Consider the following 21,057-nt stretch of genomic DNA (forward strand, 5'->3'; position numbering starts at 1 on the left):
TGAACGGTTGCATGAATGTTTGATCTAACTCACTGGGTTGTTGGCCGTCACATTTCACTTTTCTACGGCGGCAATTGTCACACGCTGCCGTGACCTTCTGACGATTCATCGCAACGCACGAGGAGTCCTCTTCCAATCATTTGATGAGGTTCGGCCAGGTGTGGCAAGCCGTCAGCGTAGACCGTAGGACTGTCCGCAGATAATGTAAGTGTTGTCTTCAGTGAGCACCTGGTTGAGCAAAGCTTTTCTATACTCCGACCAGACCCCTCTGCCCGCGATCGCGTGTACTCGTGCCGCGCCCCCACTTTTCGGGGCAGCGACTTCGCTGCACCCTCTTTGAGGGTGCTCCTTACTAAAACGCTTTATTAGTAAAACGCGCTAGTTTTATTTTATTCTAGTACTTTTTTACTTATTTAATAGTTAGTATAATAAGTTGTATTAAATTTAAGGTTAATTTATATATTAAAAAAACTATTTAATATCTTAAAAATAATTTAAAAGTTAAGTAAAAAAAATAATTTAATATTTTAATAATTTTAATTTTTAGTAATTTTATTTTATAATTATATAAAATTATATATATAATATAAGTATTATATAAGCGTAAAATCTAAAATAATATTAGGCTATACTAGGCCAAGAATAGTAAGAGACTAGAAAAGTAGACCGTCTGTACGCGCTATATATATAGTTTAACCAGAAAGCAAGTAGGCGTTAGCGTTAATAGTACAAATAGAGCAAGTTACTGCCGAACCTTCACAAGGTAGCTTCGTTGCATACTTCAGAAACAACTTGGCTATTGCTTTCCTTGATGGCTTTAGCAACTCACGTATTACAGATCCTGAAGCTTGTTTGCAGAGTTGAAGGTTGTCCCGCTATAGGCAAGTGAATGTGCTACAAGGACAACATCCGCCGGTTTGGACACGACGCTGTTGCTCATGCCACCGTACCCTAGCATGATACCACTGCTCGTTTTTGGAGGCTTTAGGGCATTTGTTTGGGCATTGCACGTCTGGTTGGTCGGTTGGCTCTTGGCTTGGAGAATTTTGTTGCTTAGTTGGAGCAATTTGGACGCCGAGGCAACCGTAAAAGCTCCATTATTGAGATGAAGAGTTAGCAAGTAAAGTTCCCATTATTTCAGGTTCGCTGTGCAATCGTGCGGCAAATCCGTCGGGATCCCGATCACCCCCGGGTCCTGGGTCTTCCACGTGGCTATGGCATGGTCATAATGTAAGTGCCGTTTGTGCCAGCGCCGAAAAACAAACCAGCAAGCTGTTCAAGACATGAGCAACGTTATACTCTGTATGTATTATTAGCTTGGCCCTCCAAGAATGTGACAAAGTCGCTAAATTGTTTCATCAGGGTCTGACTTGAGTATCATGGAGTAATGTGGTACATCAAAAATGGACAGTTCCTGCAAGGTTCGAAAGCCAACGCTCTCATAGAGTGATTTTCCCGCCGGCGTGGCGACCAAGTAGCAATCCCGCCCGTCATGTTTTGCCTTTTCTATACCCCAGTTTAACAGAAGTTTGCCAATACCCCTACGCTGATGCCTCGGATCAACAGCAAGATGGTCCAGATCTAAGCATGACAGCAACGTTGTCAGTATCGATTGATCCATGTGGATTGGAAAGGTAGGATTGCTGCGCACGCCACATATTGCTTGTTCCTTGGTCCCCAAAGTGTTTGCGAACATGGTTTACGAGTATTCTTTGCATCTCCTCAAACGCGCCCTCATCCAAGCCGGGCGAGGATACTGCTGAAGGGAGCAACTCGCTATCCGATGCATTTGGTGCGGGAATTTCCCACAGGGCAAACCCGACAATTTGACCTCGCAAATCATCATCGACGGCAACTATCAAATTGATTCTCTTGTCGGTCAACTTGATGGACTTTCGCGCCAGTCTCCATAGCCGCAGCGTGTCTCCCGCTGCACAGTCGGCTGGCTGCAGATGTTGTGGAAATAATCGGCGGCTTATGGTGTCCGTATCTGGGTGAAATGCGTCTGCGGCCAGCGTTGCAATCGCTTCAGCATCGGCGTCTGTCGCGATTCGAAGTTGCACAGTCATTGCGGAAGAGTCGTTTGAAAACAGGAAATAGAGATTGCAAACCAACAGGATTTGACTTGGATCTACCGACACTTTATCACATCAATTAGCTCTCATAGTGGTCCTGACTAATCACTCACGAAACAGACGGCGTCTGGCCGGCAGGTTCAAGTCGACTCACCTGACACCAGGTACCCCGATGAGTCCCCACCAGAGGCTTGGCGGGTCAATGTTCTCATTGATCGGGAACTAGCAAGAGTCTGGTAGTCTGGTGGCACAAAAGCGGGCTAGTGAGTTAGTTACGGGAACAGTAAACAAAATAGCACCACCTTGCTTGTTTGCCAACTCACAACTGTTGCGTCTGAAGTATTAACTGGAACGCCGAAAACGAAGAGAAAAGGTTGAGAGCAGCAATCAAGCTTAAACTATATCTCAAGTATCCGCAATATACATACTATTCCCCTGCATCAACCTTGTAAACTATATCAATATAGTGTCTACAAGTATTTCCCATACTTCTATCCTACTTTCTGGTGCATCTAGTTCTAATAATATCATGTTCGAGCTATTGCATTTGTTCATAAACTTAAAGTGGCCCGCCGAATTCGTGTAGATTGCACGTTAGCTCTGAGCGCTACAAATGAACAGCCAGTGTCCTCGCCCGCCTCCTCGTATATACTAATAGCGCGTACATTGGACTCGAAGCAAATCTCATTTATTTTACACCTCGTCTCCCCTTTCTGGTGGGCAATAGCTTGGTTGGTGTTACACGGAAATGGCTGGTTACACAAGGGCTACGGTCACGAGACCTAGGGCAAAGTCCCTCACCGACTTCTTGTATAAATAGACGTCTTTGGTCCCTCAAGGCCTTGAGGAAAACCAAGGACCTTTGATACCAAAGACTGTTATTAGATGAATTGAGTAATTGCTCCAAGCTAGGCCCTTGTCACAGTTGGCATCTAGGCACATGTTGTGATGGGACTCCTCCTAATTACTTATGAGTAATCTCCAAATGAGAAAAATTTCAATTGTTAATCAGAGCTATACATACTTATTGTGCCGCTCCGAGATGAATATGGTCATTCGGAAAAGGGTCTGCTCGTAAATTGTGGGGTTTCAGTCCCCTATATGACAAGACCTCACTGAGGTCTTGGAGTCGTAGCTCAATTCATTTCATAACAGTCTTTTGTATTGAAGGTTCTCAGGGCCTGTATGGACCAAAAAGCTTTTATTTACATAAGAATCCGGTGACAGCCTTTGCCCTGGGTCCCGTGATCGTAGCCTTGGCTAACTGTGACGCCTGATCTGCTTGTAGTTCTTCTTTCCAATCCACTATACGTCCCAAGGGCATGTCGTGGTGATAATATCGTAGTGTCTTGCAAATTTGTCTTTTATTAAAAAGAAGTGGCCAAGAACCCATTTAAAACTCATTTGAAACTCTTGGCCGCGTACAGACATCGAGCGCTGTCATGACATCAAGGCCAGACACATCCGTACTGAAAGATTAGGCTCTTTGAAAACATCGGATATAACTATGTATGTATTGGTACGCCGTCACTTACTTCCTCAATTCGGTACTATTATTTACCCGTCCGTATTTCACGGTGGGTGGTTGGCACTACATCAGCTGTGGACAAGGGTTAGGGTCAGCCCACTCATCAACTCGCCTTGACCGTGAAATAGGAATACCCGAGTCATCAAAACCCTGCAGCATCTCAAAGTACCCATCATGTCCATCAGATACAAGAGTCTTGGGTACCACCAGCATGCAAAGGTGTGTACTCATACGCCACTATTTCCTTGGGATTCTTGGCAGGGTTGCAAGAGATGCCCGAGGTGGACACACCCAGCAAGTCAAGGATGGAGTGGAAATTGGAGCGTTCCATCACAGGGCTGTCGTCTGGTAGAGTAGCAACGCTAGCGCGGCTTATTCCGACAGCAACCCCATTTGGTCCAATAGAAGAGCTTCTTGCGCCGCCATGATGATATGGTGGTATTAGACGTCAATGTGTTACTCTACTGAGGTAATTTTGTGATATCATCCGAAGCAAATGCGTTTGGATATGATATCATCACACAGTTATGCCATCCTGCCTACCAAACTGTTGTTTATATTCTGTGAGCCATGGTAATCAGCCTCCAACACGATATGGCATGGAGTAGGAGCAACCAGGTAGTAGAACTATGTTTCGTAACCATCAAAGACGTCATTACAACTCTACTGAGATACTCTTCGACACTACTCCGCTGAATCATGGAATCATTCAACTAACTGTGCAACAATGTCAAGTGGTGCACCCACTCGGCTTCCCATGCTTTTTTCAACAACCTCAAATCAGGCTTGCTACATGACTAGAAGCTTAGCCATCCCAACAGTGAATGTGTCATTCTCTTGTCGCTTCATCACAAAGCTTGAAGTGACGAGGCTTCGGCTACCTCTTGCTATGGCAGCTTCTTCTGACCATACACCATCCGGCTCAATGGATTACGTCCTCAGTTCAGTCCCCCGCCTCCACAACGTCAGCTGAAGCCATGACTTTGGCCACGGAGACCGGGCATGATCCATGTGACCCCCATAAGCTGGTTGACTTGCGCAAGAATCTCACGTAATTCGGAACCTCCCCCAGATGGTTCTTTGACCAATATTGGCCGCGATTTGTGGCCATGCTGGTAATGGGGGCAAATCAAAATACGAGACAAAAAATAGACGGGCCCGGCCTGATTGAGCTCGGGCGATGCCTGCATTGTTTCCCCGCGGGGAGGAGGGCGCATATGACCAACGACGAGCGTATCAGCCCCCAAAGGTCTAGTACCTAGGTATGTCGTGCATCGCAAACCGCCGAGTGGAGGCGGTGTCTCAGACAAATAGACTTTAAGGAAAACGCCTCTTGTTCTCCGCAATATCGCAAATTGTCCGTGTTGTGACAGAAATAGTGACACTTCTGCTCAGCCCGCCGCCACTTTTATGCGAATGCCGCTCGTATAACGCCTACGGCTTCTTCGACAGCGAGTCACACGCCAACAATCTTGACACCAATACGCCAGAAAGGCCCGATCCAATCACGAATGGCAGTCGCTTGCGGGCAAATGTCAGCGCACTTTGGGGCACTCGACGGGTCTGGATTACACCGAGACATCAGCGCCTTTCCGGGGCACAGCCACCTGCTGCTGTCGGACACCAGCTCCATTGGAATGTTTGAAGATGGCTTCGCGGCCGAGCTGGATTCGGATGCAAACATCTGACCGTCCGATATCCCGACGCAGCGAGTGCCCGACGCCACGCTGGGAATACGAGCCCAACACGCCAACTTCGACGGAACAAGGTGACTGAAGGAGTTCGCAAGCGACGCATCTATTTCATCCATGTATCGAGCCAGGCGTACAAAAACTATATAAACTACAGCTCCTCCGGTGTGTTTACCATTCTGCTCTCGTCCTCATCAGCCATCTCATCTACAAGACCTTTGCAGAAGTACCATCAACTTTACTCATTCTTCCAAGTTTATTTCGTCGCAAACGCTTTCCAAATTCATCATCATGAAGTTTATCATTGCCTCCGTTGCCGCTCTGGCTTCCGTCGCTATCGCTGCACCAGGCTCAGAGACCCCTGAGCGGTGCAAGCCGGCCACTTATCGATGCGATCCTAACGTGAACGGTTGGGATGTTTGCAATACCAGCAACCTGTGGGTGGTAAGTATCTTGTTCGCTTCTGACTTGATCAGGTTCGTAATATTAATCGTCTTAGTTTGCTGGTAACTGCCCACCAAAAACCATCTGCAAGTTCTTCCAGGAAAACGGCAGCCCCTACTGCGTCCCTCCCAACTTCACGATCCCTTAGGCATAGCTCATTGAGCGAGAGTGGTTCAATTTTCACCCGACTGCCATCCGTCAAGATTGGTTGCATATATAAGGATACATTTGGCAGTTTGTCGTCTTCAGCTAGATTCAGTCAGCTTTAGTAGCTATAGACATCTTAAATTGATACTACCAAGTTTTTAAATTATACCTTACCGAAGCACCACCAATTGGGACTTTCTCCGCTTGAATGGCCAAAAAGAAAAGAACACTATTTGCGATAAAGTGTCGATTTATAGAAATTGCTAGTTTAATATCTGCCCGAAATATGAGTCCCGATAAGCTGACAATAAGCATCGTCCAAGCATGGGTAAACTCTTCCCATCCCATTACGGCTAGCAGCGCCTAGGTTCGGCTTCCTCATAATGCGTGGACCTCTAAAAGGCAAAGGACGGTCTACAATCCAGGTGTTACACCAAGAGTAACCAGGACACGAATAATACCGAAGCCATCTTGTATATGGTATTATTATTATTATTATTATTATTATTATTATTATTCGACATTTGAGAGGTGTTGCTACAGTGAATAATTTAGTTGGAAGCACATTAGCCAGCGGTATTGCCACATACCTGGCATCAGTGCTGGGTGCTAGCGATAGCAAACTTTCTCAACCAGACTCCATCTTAGAGTTGCTCCAAGGAATAATTTCTTGCCTCTTGGTATTTAGTGAAGAACTACCATTACTAGCGCTCCCATTACTATAGGGGAATTGCACGTTATGTCGTCGGGTTTAGGTTTTGGATTAGTACGTGCGGTGTGGAGCTCAAAGGCTAAAAACAAGGCGTAGTAAGTCATACAATAGAAGCCATTCAAAACTTTGTGCGGCTCCGCAAGGCCGAAGAAGGACATGAAACTGCCGTAGGCCCCGAATTGGATCTCAAATTTGGCACTACCGGCCTTGACACCAACGACATGTTGCAAGAATTCAGAATCTACCCGGCATGCACATATTCGTTATAACTCAAACGGAATAAGTTGCTTTATAGGACAAGTTCTACTCATGGGTTGAAGCAAGGCTATAAAGTCAACTGAGGGTCTCTCCTGTCAGGTGCTCATGAGCAGGGATAGGGGATTTGTGAATACGGACGACGTTACTCATGTCAAAAACTAGATGCGAGTCAATACATGAAATTTGGGAACTATGGTCAGAAAAACGACAGTCCGTGCCATGTCCGTTGTTGAAATTAGCGGAGCTGGGACCGTGAGAACCATTGATGACAGGTAATAAGCTCTGATAAAGTGACTTGTCATTCTTGAAGGCTGTTTGATACTCTGTAGAAATAAAGTAGTTATTTTAGGCTGCATGATTCACTTATCACTAGGAAATATTCTCAACATCGTTGCTCATAATCCCACTAGCCACTGCTCCAAACGGGACATACCGGTAGCCACCCAGCGCCGCCCCGATTTTTGAGCCATCCGCCGAGGCCTCCTCAATTCTGGTAGGCGGGTAGAGGCCTTGAAGAGAGGACATGGCATCGTCAGGCGAACTTTCCTGGGAGCTGAGCTGTGACAGCAACACCCGGGCTCATGCGGCGTCATGCCAGCAATACGCAAGTGCGAGATGAGTAAGATCCGAGTCCGTGACGTAAACTGGGTTCCAAGCCTTGCCAGTTCCATTTCCGTGCCGATGGAAGATGTAAATGGCCAGGATACGTTCACTGGCTGCAGCTTCTGGCCAAATGCTCAATATCAAGAAGGCGGTGCTGCGGTAAACTATCAAATGCATCTTTTCTTTTCTTGTAGTCAAACCGGCAGCTAGTTTTAGGATGTTATTGTTCTTCCTGGAACTAAAGGTTGTTCGGCTTATCCTTGACTTTTCTTCTTAGTGTTTTAGCAGCGTCTTCTCTTCGTGGTGCTCCTCACCGTCGTGCGTAAACGAGTGGCGCCAGACTACTTTATATGTAGGGTTCACCGCGAAAAATAAGGGCCAATGGGAAAGCATGAGCCCGGAGGCTGCTAATAAATAAGCTTACATCAATCCAATATTCTCCCAGACGTGCAGACATTATTATCAGTCCATGCTGCTCGCCAGGCTAGATGCGGTGCAGATTTCAGCTTTCGAGCCTAGTGCGGCTCCCCATTAGCTCTGCATTTATTTCAATATTTCAGCGCCAGTCTTCGTAGTCGTTGACAGTGGCTATCTGCAGGGTCAACGGATCATATCATACAGAGTAATAGTTCCTCAGGGCCTCACCTATTCGCCTCGCCCCTCTCATCCCCTAGTGCCCTCTTCTTGTCGACACGGAATCCGGCTATCATCGAGTCCAGTCCAGGTACGTCGTACGGAGTCTGTGGCTGGACCGAGGCGCAATGCCGACCCGCCCGACGGCGACGGGATTGTCTTGTTCACCAAGGCTTCCATGTTGGCGGTGGGCAGGGTTAGAAATGGAAATCACACTATTCGTCCACGACATCGAATTGGCACCGAACGGTAGCATTATTATCCCTGTTTACCCCACTTTCAAGGCTACCCATCTGTGCATCAGGCTTCGATAGACCAGGGCCACCATGTTTGGTGGTGGAGACTTGCAAGGCCGCTTTCCGAATATGACGGCAGTATTCAGCCAATGAGAAGGTTTAATTTGCAGATCTATCTCGTCAGAGGGCCATAAAATATCGAAGAAAAAAAAGCGGGACGGTTGAGACGCAGGCATCCTGTAGTAGTAACTCCAAAAGCAGCATGAAGCCCCGCGGGAAGTTGGCATTTCGCCGTAGCTTCTTGATACACCGTCCAAATCATATGAACCGCTTTTTTGATGGACAAACCCCGCCGCTTGGCCGTCTTCTGTCATGGGACGCTATTTCCAATGAAGTCAGGGCATTAATTGGACGCGTTTTTATGAGCAACTAACGAATTTAAACTCTAATACGCGTTTCTCTCTTGAACAGCTCCAGATAATCTTCATGGTCCCAAATCAAGACTAGACAGTTGATCTTTTAACCATTGTCTCAATATTGCATCCTAATAGCATAGTCACTGCTTCGGCATAGCCTTGAGTCCATTTTACCCCGTATTCATCTCGAAGGGAACCACAGCGAGAAGAGCCCTATTATATGGATCACGAGTACCAATTGAGCCTGATAATATCGCAAATTGTTTGAGAGTACTGCCTGCTCAACAGGTCCTACCAAGAGATACATGGTACCTTTTTGGGGGCCTGTCCTCCTATCCCGAACTCATCCAGCCCTCCCAAGCACCCAGTTGCACAAAACCTACTCCAGTCTCGTTCATTTTGCAAGCCCATCGGCGAGACATTTCTTCAATCCGGGGTCCACTCTTCCAAAATAATCTGCAAGTAACAGCATTAGACAAAGTTTACGTGACATGACTGGTTGGTAGTTTTGACTGACCCAAGACTTCCTTCTTTAGGTTGTTTGGAATATCTCGCAGTGTGGGGATGATGTTATGAAGGAGTTGTTCTTTTCCATTGAGCTCCTTGCAAATAATCTCCCACAGTTTGCGAGGCTGCTCAAAATCCTTGTCAGTGAGCGAGGTAGCAAAGCACGTCACATTCCCCGTCCACATTTCATGAACTGGCAGCTGAATTCTGTTGCTCTGAGACACGGGGCGAAGCTCTGAGTAGACGTAATCGGGATCACCTCCGTAATTTCCATTCATGGTTCCGGGTCCATCTCGTATATATGGAGCGTAGACCTTGTTCACTGGCCGGTTCGGCGGAAGTTGAAAGTAGTTTGGTCCTACGCGATAGCGGTGCGCGTCCGGGTAGCTAAACATTCTTGCTTGCAGAACTGAATCGACATGTCAATTCGATATGCCACTTCCGGGTAAGAGTTTTGCTGCAAGTACTGACCTGGATCCGCGGAAGGTCCGATACCGGGCACCATGTTTGATGGCGAGAAACAGGCCTGCTCAATGTCTTGAAAGTAATTGTTCGGCTGCATGTACTCGTTAGTGCACGGCTACAATGTACCATGGACATCATTCAACACACATTCTTGTTGAGGGTCAAACGACCGACACGACGCAGTGGGTAACTTTCATAAGGCCAGGTATAGGTGCAATCAAAGATGTCAATCGGTGCCGACTTCACCTCGTCGGGCTTGATAACCTGCACGTATACCGTCCAGGTCGGGAAATTTCCACCCTCGATGGCATTAAAAAGATCTTTGACGTGATAATCAGGCTCTGATCCTGCCAGCCGGGCTGCGGTGTCTGCATCCATGGTCCTGATGCCGTCGTCGGGTTTGAAATGCCACTTGACGTAGACATAGCTTCCATCCTAGCACTTATCAGTCGTTGCGATAAATGATGCCATATTCACGGTAGCTCACAGCTTTGTTTAGCGTGTAGGTGTGGACACTGAAACCATTGATGTTTCTCAGCGAAGACGGAATACCGCGCTGCCCAAATAGGTGCATGAGAGCGTGGATTCCCTCGGGGTTATTCTTATGAAAATCCCAAAACATGGTGTTATCCGGCACATTTGTCTGAGGATGTCTCTTGTGGCTCCGATTCATGGAGGGGAATTTAATGGGATCCCGGATGAAGAAGACGGGCAGATCGTTGAATACAAAGTCTTGCACGCCCTCCTCGGTATAAAACTTTGTGGCCCAGCCCCGAACATCGCGAACGGTGTCACTAGATCCTTTTTCTCCACCAACGGTCGAGATGCGGGTCAAGATTGGCGTCTTCTTGCCAACTCCAGTGAGGAACTTGGCATCGGTCAAATCAGATACATCCTCGAGAACTTCGAATTCGCCAAAGGCGCCGGCGGCTTTTGCATGAACACTCCTATTCCAATCATGAGTCCGAGAGATTCTGGCATGTTTGACGTGGTGGAGAGGTCCCCTTACCGTTCTGGAATGCGCTCCCGTGCAAAATGAGCAAGGACTTCAATGGTTTGGGTATCAGCCAAGGTGACTAGGCCGCCATTGCTGTTACCGTAGCGAATCTGGTGGACAGACCCCGGGTTTGGGCTCGGTTGACCTGTGATGATTGGTGTCAGTCTTGCATCCCAGCAAGCTTGCAGGAGAGGCAATGAGCCCAATGGATGGCTTACCATTAGCCAGTGTGCATACAGGATTAAAGGCAGACTATAGTTTGTTAGCGAATAGTTCACTTCACCAGATGGCCTCGAGGGTGTGAGCTGACCATGATGACTGTGGATATACACAATATCTCTGCAGAGAGAATCAAGAAGAGATGGGAGCCTCATAATGTTGCTTTTATATCCATCAAAACCGGGAAGCTGTCAATGCGTGCCTAGCCCCAATGCAGCAGAGCCGTGGTGGTCATGATGTCCAGTTAAAACCTTAACGATGGTAGTGCCCACCCTCCCGATACATCCGACCAGCCCTTTTGTGAAGCCAGATGCATTAGTCTGTAAGGATAGCAGGTTTTCCAATAGCTTCGCGGGACAAGACGGCAGTCAAACGGACCGGCGACTTGACCAACGTGGCGCCGGTTTATCACGCCACCATGATGCGGGGCAAAAGCATATCACAAATTCATCGTCGCCCATTGGGCCGATTGTCCTTCCGCTTTGAGCGTCTTGCATGACGACTTCATCATGGCAAAAGCAACGTGAAAATGGGGAGAGCGAAAACAGGTTTAGCACGGGGTCTCGGCCGCCATGGTGTGTGAATCAGGTATAAGTGCTTCTCCATCGGCTTTCCCCTCCGCGGCTCAGATGTTGACAAGCTTGAACGCATCAAACACTCGTCTGTTGCAATGCCTCCCCAGCCCAAGAAAGCTGCTCCCGCCAAAATGAAGACGACGAATCGCCCCGACGAGTGGAAGATTGAGCAGGGGCTGTCGGGCGCTGTGCTCCCGCCCCTGGATATGACCAAGCCGCAGACCAAGGCTCTTCCCATCCAGACCTTTGGCCCACTGACCAAAGATGAGAAGGCTATCAAGGCTGTGGGAGACCCAAACAAGCTGTTTTCCATGGAGAGAAAGGGCTGGACGGGGTACGTGTGACCTTGGTCAAGACTGGACGTGTGCCTGTGGCCGTCCTCGCTGATCGTGTGACTTGTGCAAAGCTTTGTCGAGTGGGAGAAGTATCCCGAGAAAAAGGCCGCCGCCCATACCATCCTGACGTCCCAGACATTCCCACCGAATCCAGAGTTCCAGCTCGGTCCCATCCCTGGCACGAACCCCGTTCTTCCTGGCACGCACTGGAAAATGTGGCATCACGCCGTCGGCGGTGAGCTGACCAAGATTCCCGACGACTCCTGGGCCACCGTCCTCAAGGAGAAGCACCCCGACATGCTGCATCTTCTTCAATTTCCATACAACGGGGAGCCCCCCAAGCGCCTCGTCACCGCCAAAGAAATCACCCCCAATTCACTTCACTTTGTGAGAAACCACGGCGGTATTCCATTGATCGACAAGGACCACTACAGCTTCCTACTCGACGGCCTCGTTGCCAAGCCCAAGGAGTTCACTCTGGACGACCTCATGGACGAGAACAGATTTCCGCGAATGGAAAAGGCCATTACCATTCAGTGCTCGGGTACGCGTCGTATTGAGCAGATTCTCAAGTATCCCGGCCAGGGCGACGAGGTTCCGCAGGCGCCTTGGGCAGAGGGCGCCATTGGCACCGCCAGATACGTCGGCATCAGTCTGAAAAAGGTCATCAAGGAGTGCGGGGGCTTGATTGACGGGGCCAAGCACTTGGAGTTTTACGGCGCCGATACCTACTTCAAGGATGACAAGACGATGAATTATCTCGTCAGTGTTCCGTGGTCCAAGGTCAAGGCCAACGAGGTGATGCTTGCATGGGAAATGAATGGAGAGGTCCTTCCCGCCATCCACGGATACCCCCTTCGTATTGTGGTCTTTGGCTACATCGGGGCCAGAAGCGTCAAGTGGCTTTATCGCATCAAGGCCATCAAGGAGCCCTCGCGGGCACCAGTCCAGAGCCAGGAGTACCTCTACTTCCCACAGCAGGTAGGAAAGCACAACCTCAGGATGACTGATGGAATCCAGATCCAGGAAATGCCGGTAAGCTCTGCCATCATGTCCCCATGGACCAAGCAAGTGTGTATCCACAACGGCAAGATTCGCTGCAAGGGCTGGGCCTACTCTGGTGGTGGCCGGTGGCCGGAGCGCGTTGAACTGTCCAACGACGGCGGCTTCAACTGGTATACCGTTCCCCTCGGGAACCTTTCCAAGAAGCGGAAGTGGACGTGGCGCACCTGGGAGTTTGACCTCCCATGCGACGTCGAGGGCTGGGTCGAGATTGTCTGCCGCTGTTGGGACAACGCGCTCAACACGCAACCGCCTCACGTCCGTACAGCCTGGAACTGGGGCTTACACGTCACCAGCTCCTGCCATCGCATTTCTGTGTACAGTGTCAACAAGTCTAGGCCGCTCACCAAGGCTCGGCTTGATGAGTTTGAGCAGAAAGGCATTCCGTTTGCCCCCCTGACGGTGCCTCTCGCATTCCCGTCTCAAACGTGGGAGGATTATGAAAAGTTCTGGCAAAACAATGACCCTCGTGACGCTGAAGATGACTGAGTAATGGGAGTCTCAGGTGTTGCAGTGAGACTCTGCTGGATGGTGTGTCAAAAACTCAAGATGAAGAATGAACCTCGAGTGATTTGCAGTTCTGTAGCTAGTTCAAGTTATTGCAAGACTTTATATGCTGTCTCGGGCCGCCTTGTACTTGATTGCTTGCTTCATTTTACCAATACTGCTGCAGTATGCGTCTAAGCTTCTACCATTACGAATATCTCTTGTCCCACATCTCAAATAAGAGCCATCTCTTCACTTTGTTTTCCGTTCAGGTGCTGGCAGAATACACCATGGTATCTGTATCTACCATGACCAAGATTTCACAGCCGGATATCACCTTCATCTCATGGCCTATGAGAAAGGAGTCAATATGCTAGGCGTAGCCAATACGGCTTTTGTTTGAGTAATGCTTGCTGTAATTCCTGTAGCTCAAACATCCCATAATAAACTATTGATGGGGAATTTTGTACAGCTATCAGACCTATTCATGGCACAAGTCGGCGTCAGACCTCACAGCCAACCATGCAGGCTATGGAAAATTCATATGCATCGATTAGAAATTTGTTAATTGTGGAATTCTTACTCGAAAGGCGCCGAGAAGTGGCTCAGCCTGATAGTCAGCACGTTTTCAGCCAAGGTAGTTATTATTCTAGCGAGGGTTCTGATTCCCCCAAGCATATTAGCTGAGATGGAACGTTTAAAGTAACAGATGCCACCGTATTGTCTGCCCAAGTACATATAGACACGCTTGCAAGTATTTGTAACCAGACTTCGGCACATCAGGCTTGAGTTGATCACTCCATGTCCCTTCTGATGCCGTAGCCGAGACCTGCCATCTAGGGTTACATCAATGCGCCTAAGCAGGTAGTGACGCATGGAATATATCATGCCAACGGGTAAACTTTTTTTTTTCTTCTGAGGCCTAACAGCTCTGTGGCTCGCATGTCGATGTCAATGAAGCATGCAATTCATCGGTCTTGAGTTCATGAAACGACGCATCTGATGTCGCATTGCATCTCTCCTTTTTTGTAAGATATTAGCAAGGAAGGAATTAAAAGGGAAATTGGTCTTATAAGACCAGATTCTAAATTACTCCGTATATTGCTCAATTAACATGGGTTGCTAATACTAGAAAACCGTCATGTCGCAGGCCTACCCTGTACCTCGCAGCGCAGCTACATGCAGACACTAGCGACGTGTATTCTCCACGATTTCTCGACATGAGAGCATCTCGTTGGCTGCCTCGTCTTGAGGCTGTTTCTGAAATCTGGGACACGGGCATGTGTTTCCACTGCGGGCAAATGAGCGAGTTACCCCGAGCTTGGCCAGGGCATGGACAGCGTAGTTCATTGGACGGAATGGTTCCCCGTGTCATTTTCATGGTTGTGTCGAGTTTGCGTCGGGAGCAAGCGGACCAGGGTGGTAATCCGTAATCTGGAATCCGTGATCCTCCAAGCGATCAAATCAATGGGCTCAAAACGCCACAGCAGGCTAATTTGGACCAGGCCAGCCATGCCAGTAGGCGTCTCCGGTTGGCTGGGCCCTGGTTCTCGGGTGGAGTTTCAGGAGTGAAGCGTCGAAATGATGTCGTCTCGTCGTGACGGCCTGCCCCTTCGATCTGCAGACCAGTTTCTCAGCCGCACAATCGATTCCTGCTGTTGCTGGCTTCGGGCTGGTGAGACACCGAGGGCGAGCCAGGAAGTGGCACGCGCCTCAGACATGGACCTTGGAATGATGCTCAGCATTGAGCACCGCATTCTTCTAGAATGTGTTGAGATCTGGATCCGGATCCGGATCCGACCAGGCTCCGGGCTTGACAAATTCAATCGCCTGCCGTGTTTTGGACAACAACGCCGCCCAGGTCGAGAAAAAGAAACGAGAGGCGCACGTTCCGGACACGCATCCATGGTGAGTTGCGTGCGTGTGCACCATCACCATCGTCTTGCATTTGTCAACGCGTCATCCCAGCGCCATGGCGAGCACGCAGCCCTGGACGCAAGGGCGCGCAATTTTGCTTGCAAGCCCGTACGCTATCGGTCTCGTTGCCTGACCTTGGTATGCCACGTTGCTCGGCTGTGTGTCTTGAACCCGGCCTTAAGAGTAAACCCCGGCGTTGGTGAAGTCTGGTGCAAAGTTTCGGACTCGGCATCCTGGCCGCGAGTTTCACTGATTCAGCCCAAGTCCAAACTCCGCCGTCGCAAAGGTAATGACGGGCGGAACTCCGCCAGGTGCGGACATCAGGGACAGGCTCGAGACGAGCGCTATGAAGGCGATGTCGCACACAGGAGCCCAGCTCTGAACAAGTTTGGGCCTCACTGAAAGGGCTCTGAGAACCCAGAGACTCCATCTCATGGCGCCAGAAGCATAAAAGAGTTATCCAGGCGCTTATAGCTCGGTCTTGTTTGAACCCCGCGAGTCCGAAATGGCACCTGGGGGCTCCGCAACCACCTTAGTTTGCCTTGATGTAGCTCCAGGATCCCTGTGCGCCTGAGTAGTCCGAGTTTCGCCTGGTGGGTAACGCCGTTGCAAAAAAAAAAAAAGAAGATTCGGTCTGGTGTAAAAAGTAAGAGTGCCCGTTGTACTTAACCGTCATGCAGGCGCCCAGGTGTCATCGTGAGCCGTGTCCCGGCTCTCGTACTTCTCGACAAAGTCAGCCTGTTTTTTTCACGAGGCGAAAGACCTGGACAACTCACCCAAACCACAGCGACAAGTGCTCTTCCCCAGAAGCATAGAACTGGGAACAGGCACTTTATTTATCTTCACTCCGGCCTCCACGGAACACCGCCACGATGGTCTCGTCGGAAAGCTCCACAGACGTCACCTCCGTGTATTCCGGGCGGACGGGGAACAAGGAACCCGAACCCGGATATCCAACAAATAATGTCCCGTCTGAACAAGCCGAGAAGCAAACCGCCTTGGCAAACGTGGGGGAGGATGGCGTCGCCGCGACCAAGGAAGCCGCCGATGCTGGCTCGACGTCGGAAGCCAAGCCTGTGGAAGCGCAGGAAGATGAATCCGAGTATCCCGCGAGATGGAGATTGGGTCTAATTACTATCGCTCTCTGCCTGTCCGTGTTTTGCATGGCATTGGTATGTTGCTTCACGCCATGCTCTTATTGAGGGGGCCGTCTTGTCTAAGTTTCTTGTTGTAGGACAACACCATTATTGCCACCGCGATCCCTCGAATCACCGATCAGTTCCACGCCATCGAAGACGTCGGCTGGTATGGCTCGGCCTACCTTCTCACGACGTGCGCCGTCCAGCTCATCTTTGGTAAACTATACACCTTTTACTCGGTCAAATGGGTCTATCTCTTTGCCATCTTCCTCTTCGAACTCGGCTCCCTCGTCTGCGGCGCCACGCCCAACTCCGTGGGCCTCATTCTCGGCCGAGCCATTGCCGGGCTGGGCGCCGCCGGTGTCTTCTCCGGCGCCTTGCTGATCATCAACCGATCTGTACCCTTGCGCCAGCGTCCCATGTACATGGGCATCATTGGCTCCATGTACGGCATTGCCTCTGTTGCTGGGCCTCTTATGGGCGGCGCCTTTACCGACCACGTCACATGGCGATGGTGCTTTTATATCAACTTGCCCTTTGGAGGCGTCACCGTGGCCTTCATCATCGCCTTCTTGCGCCTTCCCAAGCCCAGGGTGGCCAAGACGAAGCTGAGCTTCAAGGAGCAGCTGATGTCCTTTGACCTGCTCGGGACCGTCTTGTTCATTCCCGGCATCGTGTCTCTGCTCCTTGCTCTGCAGTGGGGTGGTACCAAGTATCCCTGGAAGGACGGCCGCATCATCGCCTTGTTTGTTGTCTTTGGCGTTCTCATCGCGGGCTTCCTGGCGGTTCAAGTCTGGTTAAAGGAAAAGGCTACTGTGCCCCCCCGCGTCTTCTTGAACCGCACCGTCTGGTCCTGCGCTGTATTTGGTGCTTGCCTGGGTGCTGCCTTTTTCGTCATGGTCTACTACTTGCCCATCTGGTTCCAAGCTGTCCAGGGCACCACCGCCATCGACTCCGGCATCAAGAATCTGCCCATGATTCTGTCTCTGGTCATCTTCTCCCTGGTTTCCGGCGGCCTCGTCACCACCCTCGGCTACTACGCCCCGTTTATGATTGCCTCGACCATTCTCATGTCTGTCGGTGCCGGTATGCTCTCTACCTTTGACGTCAACACCGGCCCTGCCCACTGGATCGGCTACCAGATCCTCTTTGGTATCGGCGTCGGTCTCGGCATGCAGCAGACCATGGTTGCTATCCAGGCCTCCCTCGACGGCGCCGACGTGGCCATTGGAACCGCCATCATCATCTTCTCGCAGACTCTCGGCGGCGCCCTGTTCATCTGTGTTGCTCAAAACGTTTTCCAGAATAAACTTGTTTCCAACGTGGCCGATGCACACATCCAGGGCCTTGATCCAGCAAGCGTCGTTTCCGTTGGTGCCACCCAGATTCAGAATATGATTCCCAAAGAATTTTTGCCCGTTGTTCTCGAGGCCTACAACGGCGCCGTCACCAACACCTTTTACGTCTCCGCCGCCATGGCTGCTTTGTCCATTATTGGATCCGCCTCTGTGCCGTGGAACTCTGTCAAGGGCAAGAAAATTGAGATGGCTGCTGCCTGAGCGCAGAAGTTATCCTGTGTATAATAGATGACTAGACACGGATCGGCGTTTACGGTGTATCGTTTCTTCTTATTTTAGATGCTTCTTGGCTGCAGGCGGGGTGTTCCACTCCATTGGATGATCAAGACAGAGTAAGAATCATATAGGCTCCTCTCTAATAGAGCATGAATACTTCTAGACTATATTCCTTGCTTCATGTTGCAAGTAATGTGCATATACATGCTAACATTTCTCCCTCCCAAGCTTCTCATGGAGCGTCCACAACAGCCTCTTTATATAAGCCCTCTTCAAAATCTCGTGACAACATTAAGAATGATGGAGATAATGGGACGGAACATCTGGCCAGGCATCCACGCCGTCAAGGATAACCATCATCATACCCCCCATCATGTGGTTTTGAATATGGCAATGTAGTAGCCACGCCCCGGGATTGGTCACATGGTACCGTACAACCACCCAATTCACGGCAGCTCTGGTTGGCATGGAGGTGAATGTATCCCGTTTCGGCGGATTCACAAGGTTGAATTGATCTGGCATCTCTCTCATGGCCCCCTCCACCGACGTCCATCGGAATGGGCCCGTTCCTGAACCAATCTGGTACATTTTGACGCCGTGTTTGTGAATGGGATGCGGTGGCATGGGGAATTCCGAGGCAAACAAGACAAGATCCACCCACGTATCGTTTTTCGTCGTGAGCATGGCATTTTTAAAATGTGTCGCGTTTGGGCTGAAGAGAATCGGCTCAAGTGTCGTGTCCACCACCATAGGCTTGAGACCCGTCGTGTTCAATGCCCAGAGATACGACAACCCGTCCAACTTCATATGGAGCACATAGAGTGCGTCTGCCGTTTGGGCAACGGGATCGGCGGGGTATGGATAGGCAATCGTCTGGTTGAATGCCACAACTCCAGGAAATGCCGGGTTGCCAACGAGATCAATGTACGGCTTTGGTTCTTGCGGGCTTGCAGCAACACCCGGCACGCGAAGAATTGCATTTCCGATAATGGTCTGCGGTGCACTGTTGGCATGAAACCGGATCTGAAAGTCCCCCGGCCTGGTCGGCTTAACCAAAACAGAGTATCTCTGGCCATTCGACATGCCGAGTGCTTGGACTTTTTGTGGCTCAATATACGATCCATCCATGGCGTACACCCACATGTCGTGGTCGTCAATGGCGACCACGCCGCTGACAAAGTTGATTGCGGCGACGACATCGAGGGCGAGCCATTCGTTTCGGCCAGGTAGATTCGCCCTGATAACTTCTGTGTGGCCATTCGTTTCTTCGCAGCCTTGATAAATGGTTGCCGGCATCGCACTTGCGTTGTATTTGGTGACATCGCCGGCAAAGGCAGCCAGGACAATAGGAGGCAGACAACTAAAGGTTCATCTATCAGCAAGAGTGTGAAACCTCGCGGCAGTCCCAATTGTAGTGTCGTCTTACCCTTTGTCGGTCAGCTTTTGGCCGGGTACCAAGGCCAGGTCAGCCTTTTGCGTAGGACTCAAGTGCGACATGAGTTCATCCTCTGGCAGGCACCGAACTCTTCCTTTTCCATTAAAGAGAATCGAGTCATAGCAAGTAATTTCGACGCCTGCTGCGGGTGTTATGTCCTCTTTCTCCCCCGAGGTGATGTGCATGTGGTCGTACACAATAAGTGCATGTACAGCCCGTTCGGCCCTTTCCATTCCCTCGATAGCACCTGGATCGTGGGATATCATATGGAATGGCTTCATGGTACCTGGCCTTGGGCGTATCAGGATGTGTCCATAGAGTCCGTCCTCAATCTGCCCCAGCGAGTGGGAATGGTACCAGTAGCTTCCATACTGGGTGGCTCGGAAAGTATAGGTGAAGTTGCGCCCTGGAGCAATTGGACGCTGTGATACTCCCGGTACGCCGTCGGACCACGGGGTCTTGTCCATTTCAATCCCTTTTGGAAATGCACGGTATTAATGCACTCAGAGCGTGGAATGGCTTCGGTTTGTGGGCACATACATACCGTGGAAGTGTACCGTTGTTCCAAAAGGCGACTTATTCCGTACGTTCACGACAACCCAATCGTCTTGCTCGACTTCAATGGCAGGTCCCGGGGATTTGCCATTGATCAGAAACATTTGCTTCACCAGACCATCTGGGGCATATTTTTGCCAGGTCACCGTCATGTCAAACACCTTGGCCCTGTTCCAGCCTGTCAGGTTGGGCAAGGCCCAAGCCACCAAGGGCGAGGCAATCGATATGACTGGGAGTAAAAGCATCACGGGCCATTTCTAGCAGTCGCGAATGCTCGGTGTCTCTGCAGCGGGCGAGAGGATACCCTTTTGAATAAAGTCTTGGGGCGTATTCCCCCAGAGATCTCGACAAGAGGTGTTTTGCCCCCAAGAACCAACATTCCCATGCCGGGTGTGCTCTTTCTTCTTTTCATCGTCTTCGTTTTCAGGGGGGCGGAAATATAGCGAGACGGCTGTCAACAAAGTCATTGGTCCAATTCCATGCTTGCGTCACAAAAATGTGAGTCGTTCATTTCCCGCTTCAACTTTCAGCTTGGATGGTTGTACCAACTAAGCAGATTCGGGATTGAAAAGTCGAGCGACGGCCCTTTGGAAAACAAACCCAAAAAAGACGGCCAATCATTTAACATGAAGAAAAGCGTACAATGGACGTTCATTCCGATTCGCGTCTGCCCGGTGCGCCACGTTCCATGCCCCAACTTGCATCGCGAGCATGAGCAGCCACTTGGTATGCGGTCAAGGGCAGCGCTGAATGAAACAATTGGAGCTCATTGTGCCAGCGCATACTTGGCCGAATCCATGCGCATTGCCTCACAATACGTGATGCGGATGGTTTTGCTGTACGAGGAGCAGGTTTGGATGGAAGCGCACCACAGACAGGAATTCATGCCGAGGAAACATCTGCAGCCAATTTGGTTACACGCCTCGAACACGACCCCGGGTGCTTCTTTTCTCATTGCAGACGGTATGCGGCGATGCCAGCTGAGTTCAATACTTTGAGACACCTACTCCAAGCGTAGAAATCTCCGAAAGGAATGGTCACACTGCAC

At 50.0% G+C, this 21,057-nt stretch overlaps 6 protein-coding genes across 6 annotated transcripts; 3 read left to right on the plus strand and 3 right to left on the minus strand.

Annotated features, from left to right (window-relative positions):
• Nucleotides 1–1,345: 1,345 nt before the first annotated feature.
• G6M90_00g080670 (uncharacterized protein) lies at nt 1,346–2,069 on the minus strand (the record flags this gene model as incomplete). The annotated part of the gene is made up of 2 exons (XM_014683850.1): nt 1,346–1,581; nt 1,652–2,069. The coding sequence occupies 2 exons, from the start codon at nt 2,067–2,069 to the stop codon at nt 1,346–1,348; spliced, it is 654 nt and encodes a 217-aa protein (XP_014539336.1).
• A 3,516-nt stretch (nt 2,070–5,585) lies between these two features.
• On the plus strand, nt 5,586–5,886 carry G6M90_00g080680 (uncharacterized protein; the record flags this gene model as incomplete). Its single annotated transcript, XM_014683849.1, has 2 exons — nt 5,586–5,738; nt 5,794–5,886. The coding sequence occupies 2 exons, from the start codon at nt 5,586–5,588 to the stop codon at nt 5,884–5,886; spliced, it is 246 nt and encodes an 81-aa protein (XP_014539335.1).
• Nucleotides 5,887–9,137: 3,251 nt separating this feature from the next.
• On the minus strand, nt 9,138–11,025 carry CAT1 (Peroxisomal catalase; the record flags this gene model as incomplete). The annotated part of the gene is made up of 8 exons (XM_014683848.1): nt 9,138–9,199; nt 9,261–9,659; nt 9,722–9,806; nt 9,863–10,150; nt 10,203–10,662; nt 10,725–10,857; nt 10,931–10,964; nt 11,023–11,025. The coding sequence occupies 8 exons, from the start codon at nt 11,023–11,025 to the stop codon at nt 9,138–9,140; spliced, it is 1,464 nt and encodes a 487-aa protein (XP_014539334.1).
• A 576-nt stretch (nt 11,026–11,601) lies between these two features.
• On the plus strand, nt 11,602–13,392 carry SUOX (Sulfite oxidase; the record flags this gene model as incomplete). The annotated part of the gene is made up of 2 exons (XM_014683847.1): nt 11,602–11,840; nt 11,913–13,392. 2 exons carry the CDS (start codon nt 11,602–11,604, stop codon nt 13,390–13,392), a joined length of 1,719 nt encoding a protein of 572 aa, XP_014539333.1.
• A 2,786-nt stretch (nt 13,393–16,178) lies between these two features.
• On the plus strand, nt 16,179–18,004 carry roqT_1 (Efflux pump roqT; the record flags this gene model as incomplete). Its single annotated transcript, XM_014683846.1, has 2 exons — nt 16,179–16,478; nt 16,541–18,004. The coding sequence occupies 2 exons, from the start codon at nt 16,179–16,181 to the stop codon at nt 18,002–18,004; spliced, it is 1,764 nt and encodes a 587-aa protein (XP_014539332.1).
• Nucleotides 18,005–18,310: 306 nt separating this feature from the next.
• Nucleotides 18,311–20,254, minus strand: abr2_0 (Laccase abr2; the record flags this gene model as incomplete). The annotated part of the gene is made up of 3 exons (XM_014683845.1): nt 18,311–19,379; nt 19,446–19,929; nt 19,999–20,254. 3 exons carry the CDS (start codon nt 20,252–20,254, stop codon nt 18,311–18,313), a joined length of 1,809 nt encoding a protein of 602 aa, XP_014539331.1.
• Nucleotides 20,255–21,057: the final 803 nt, after the last annotated feature.

This window comes from Metarhizium brunneum, chromosome 4 (genome assembly GCF_013426205.1).
Source record: "Metarhizium brunneum chromosome 4, complete sequence".
NCBI lineage: Eukaryota > Fungi > Ascomycota > Sordariomycetes > Hypocreales > Clavicipitaceae > Metarhizium > Metarhizium brunneum.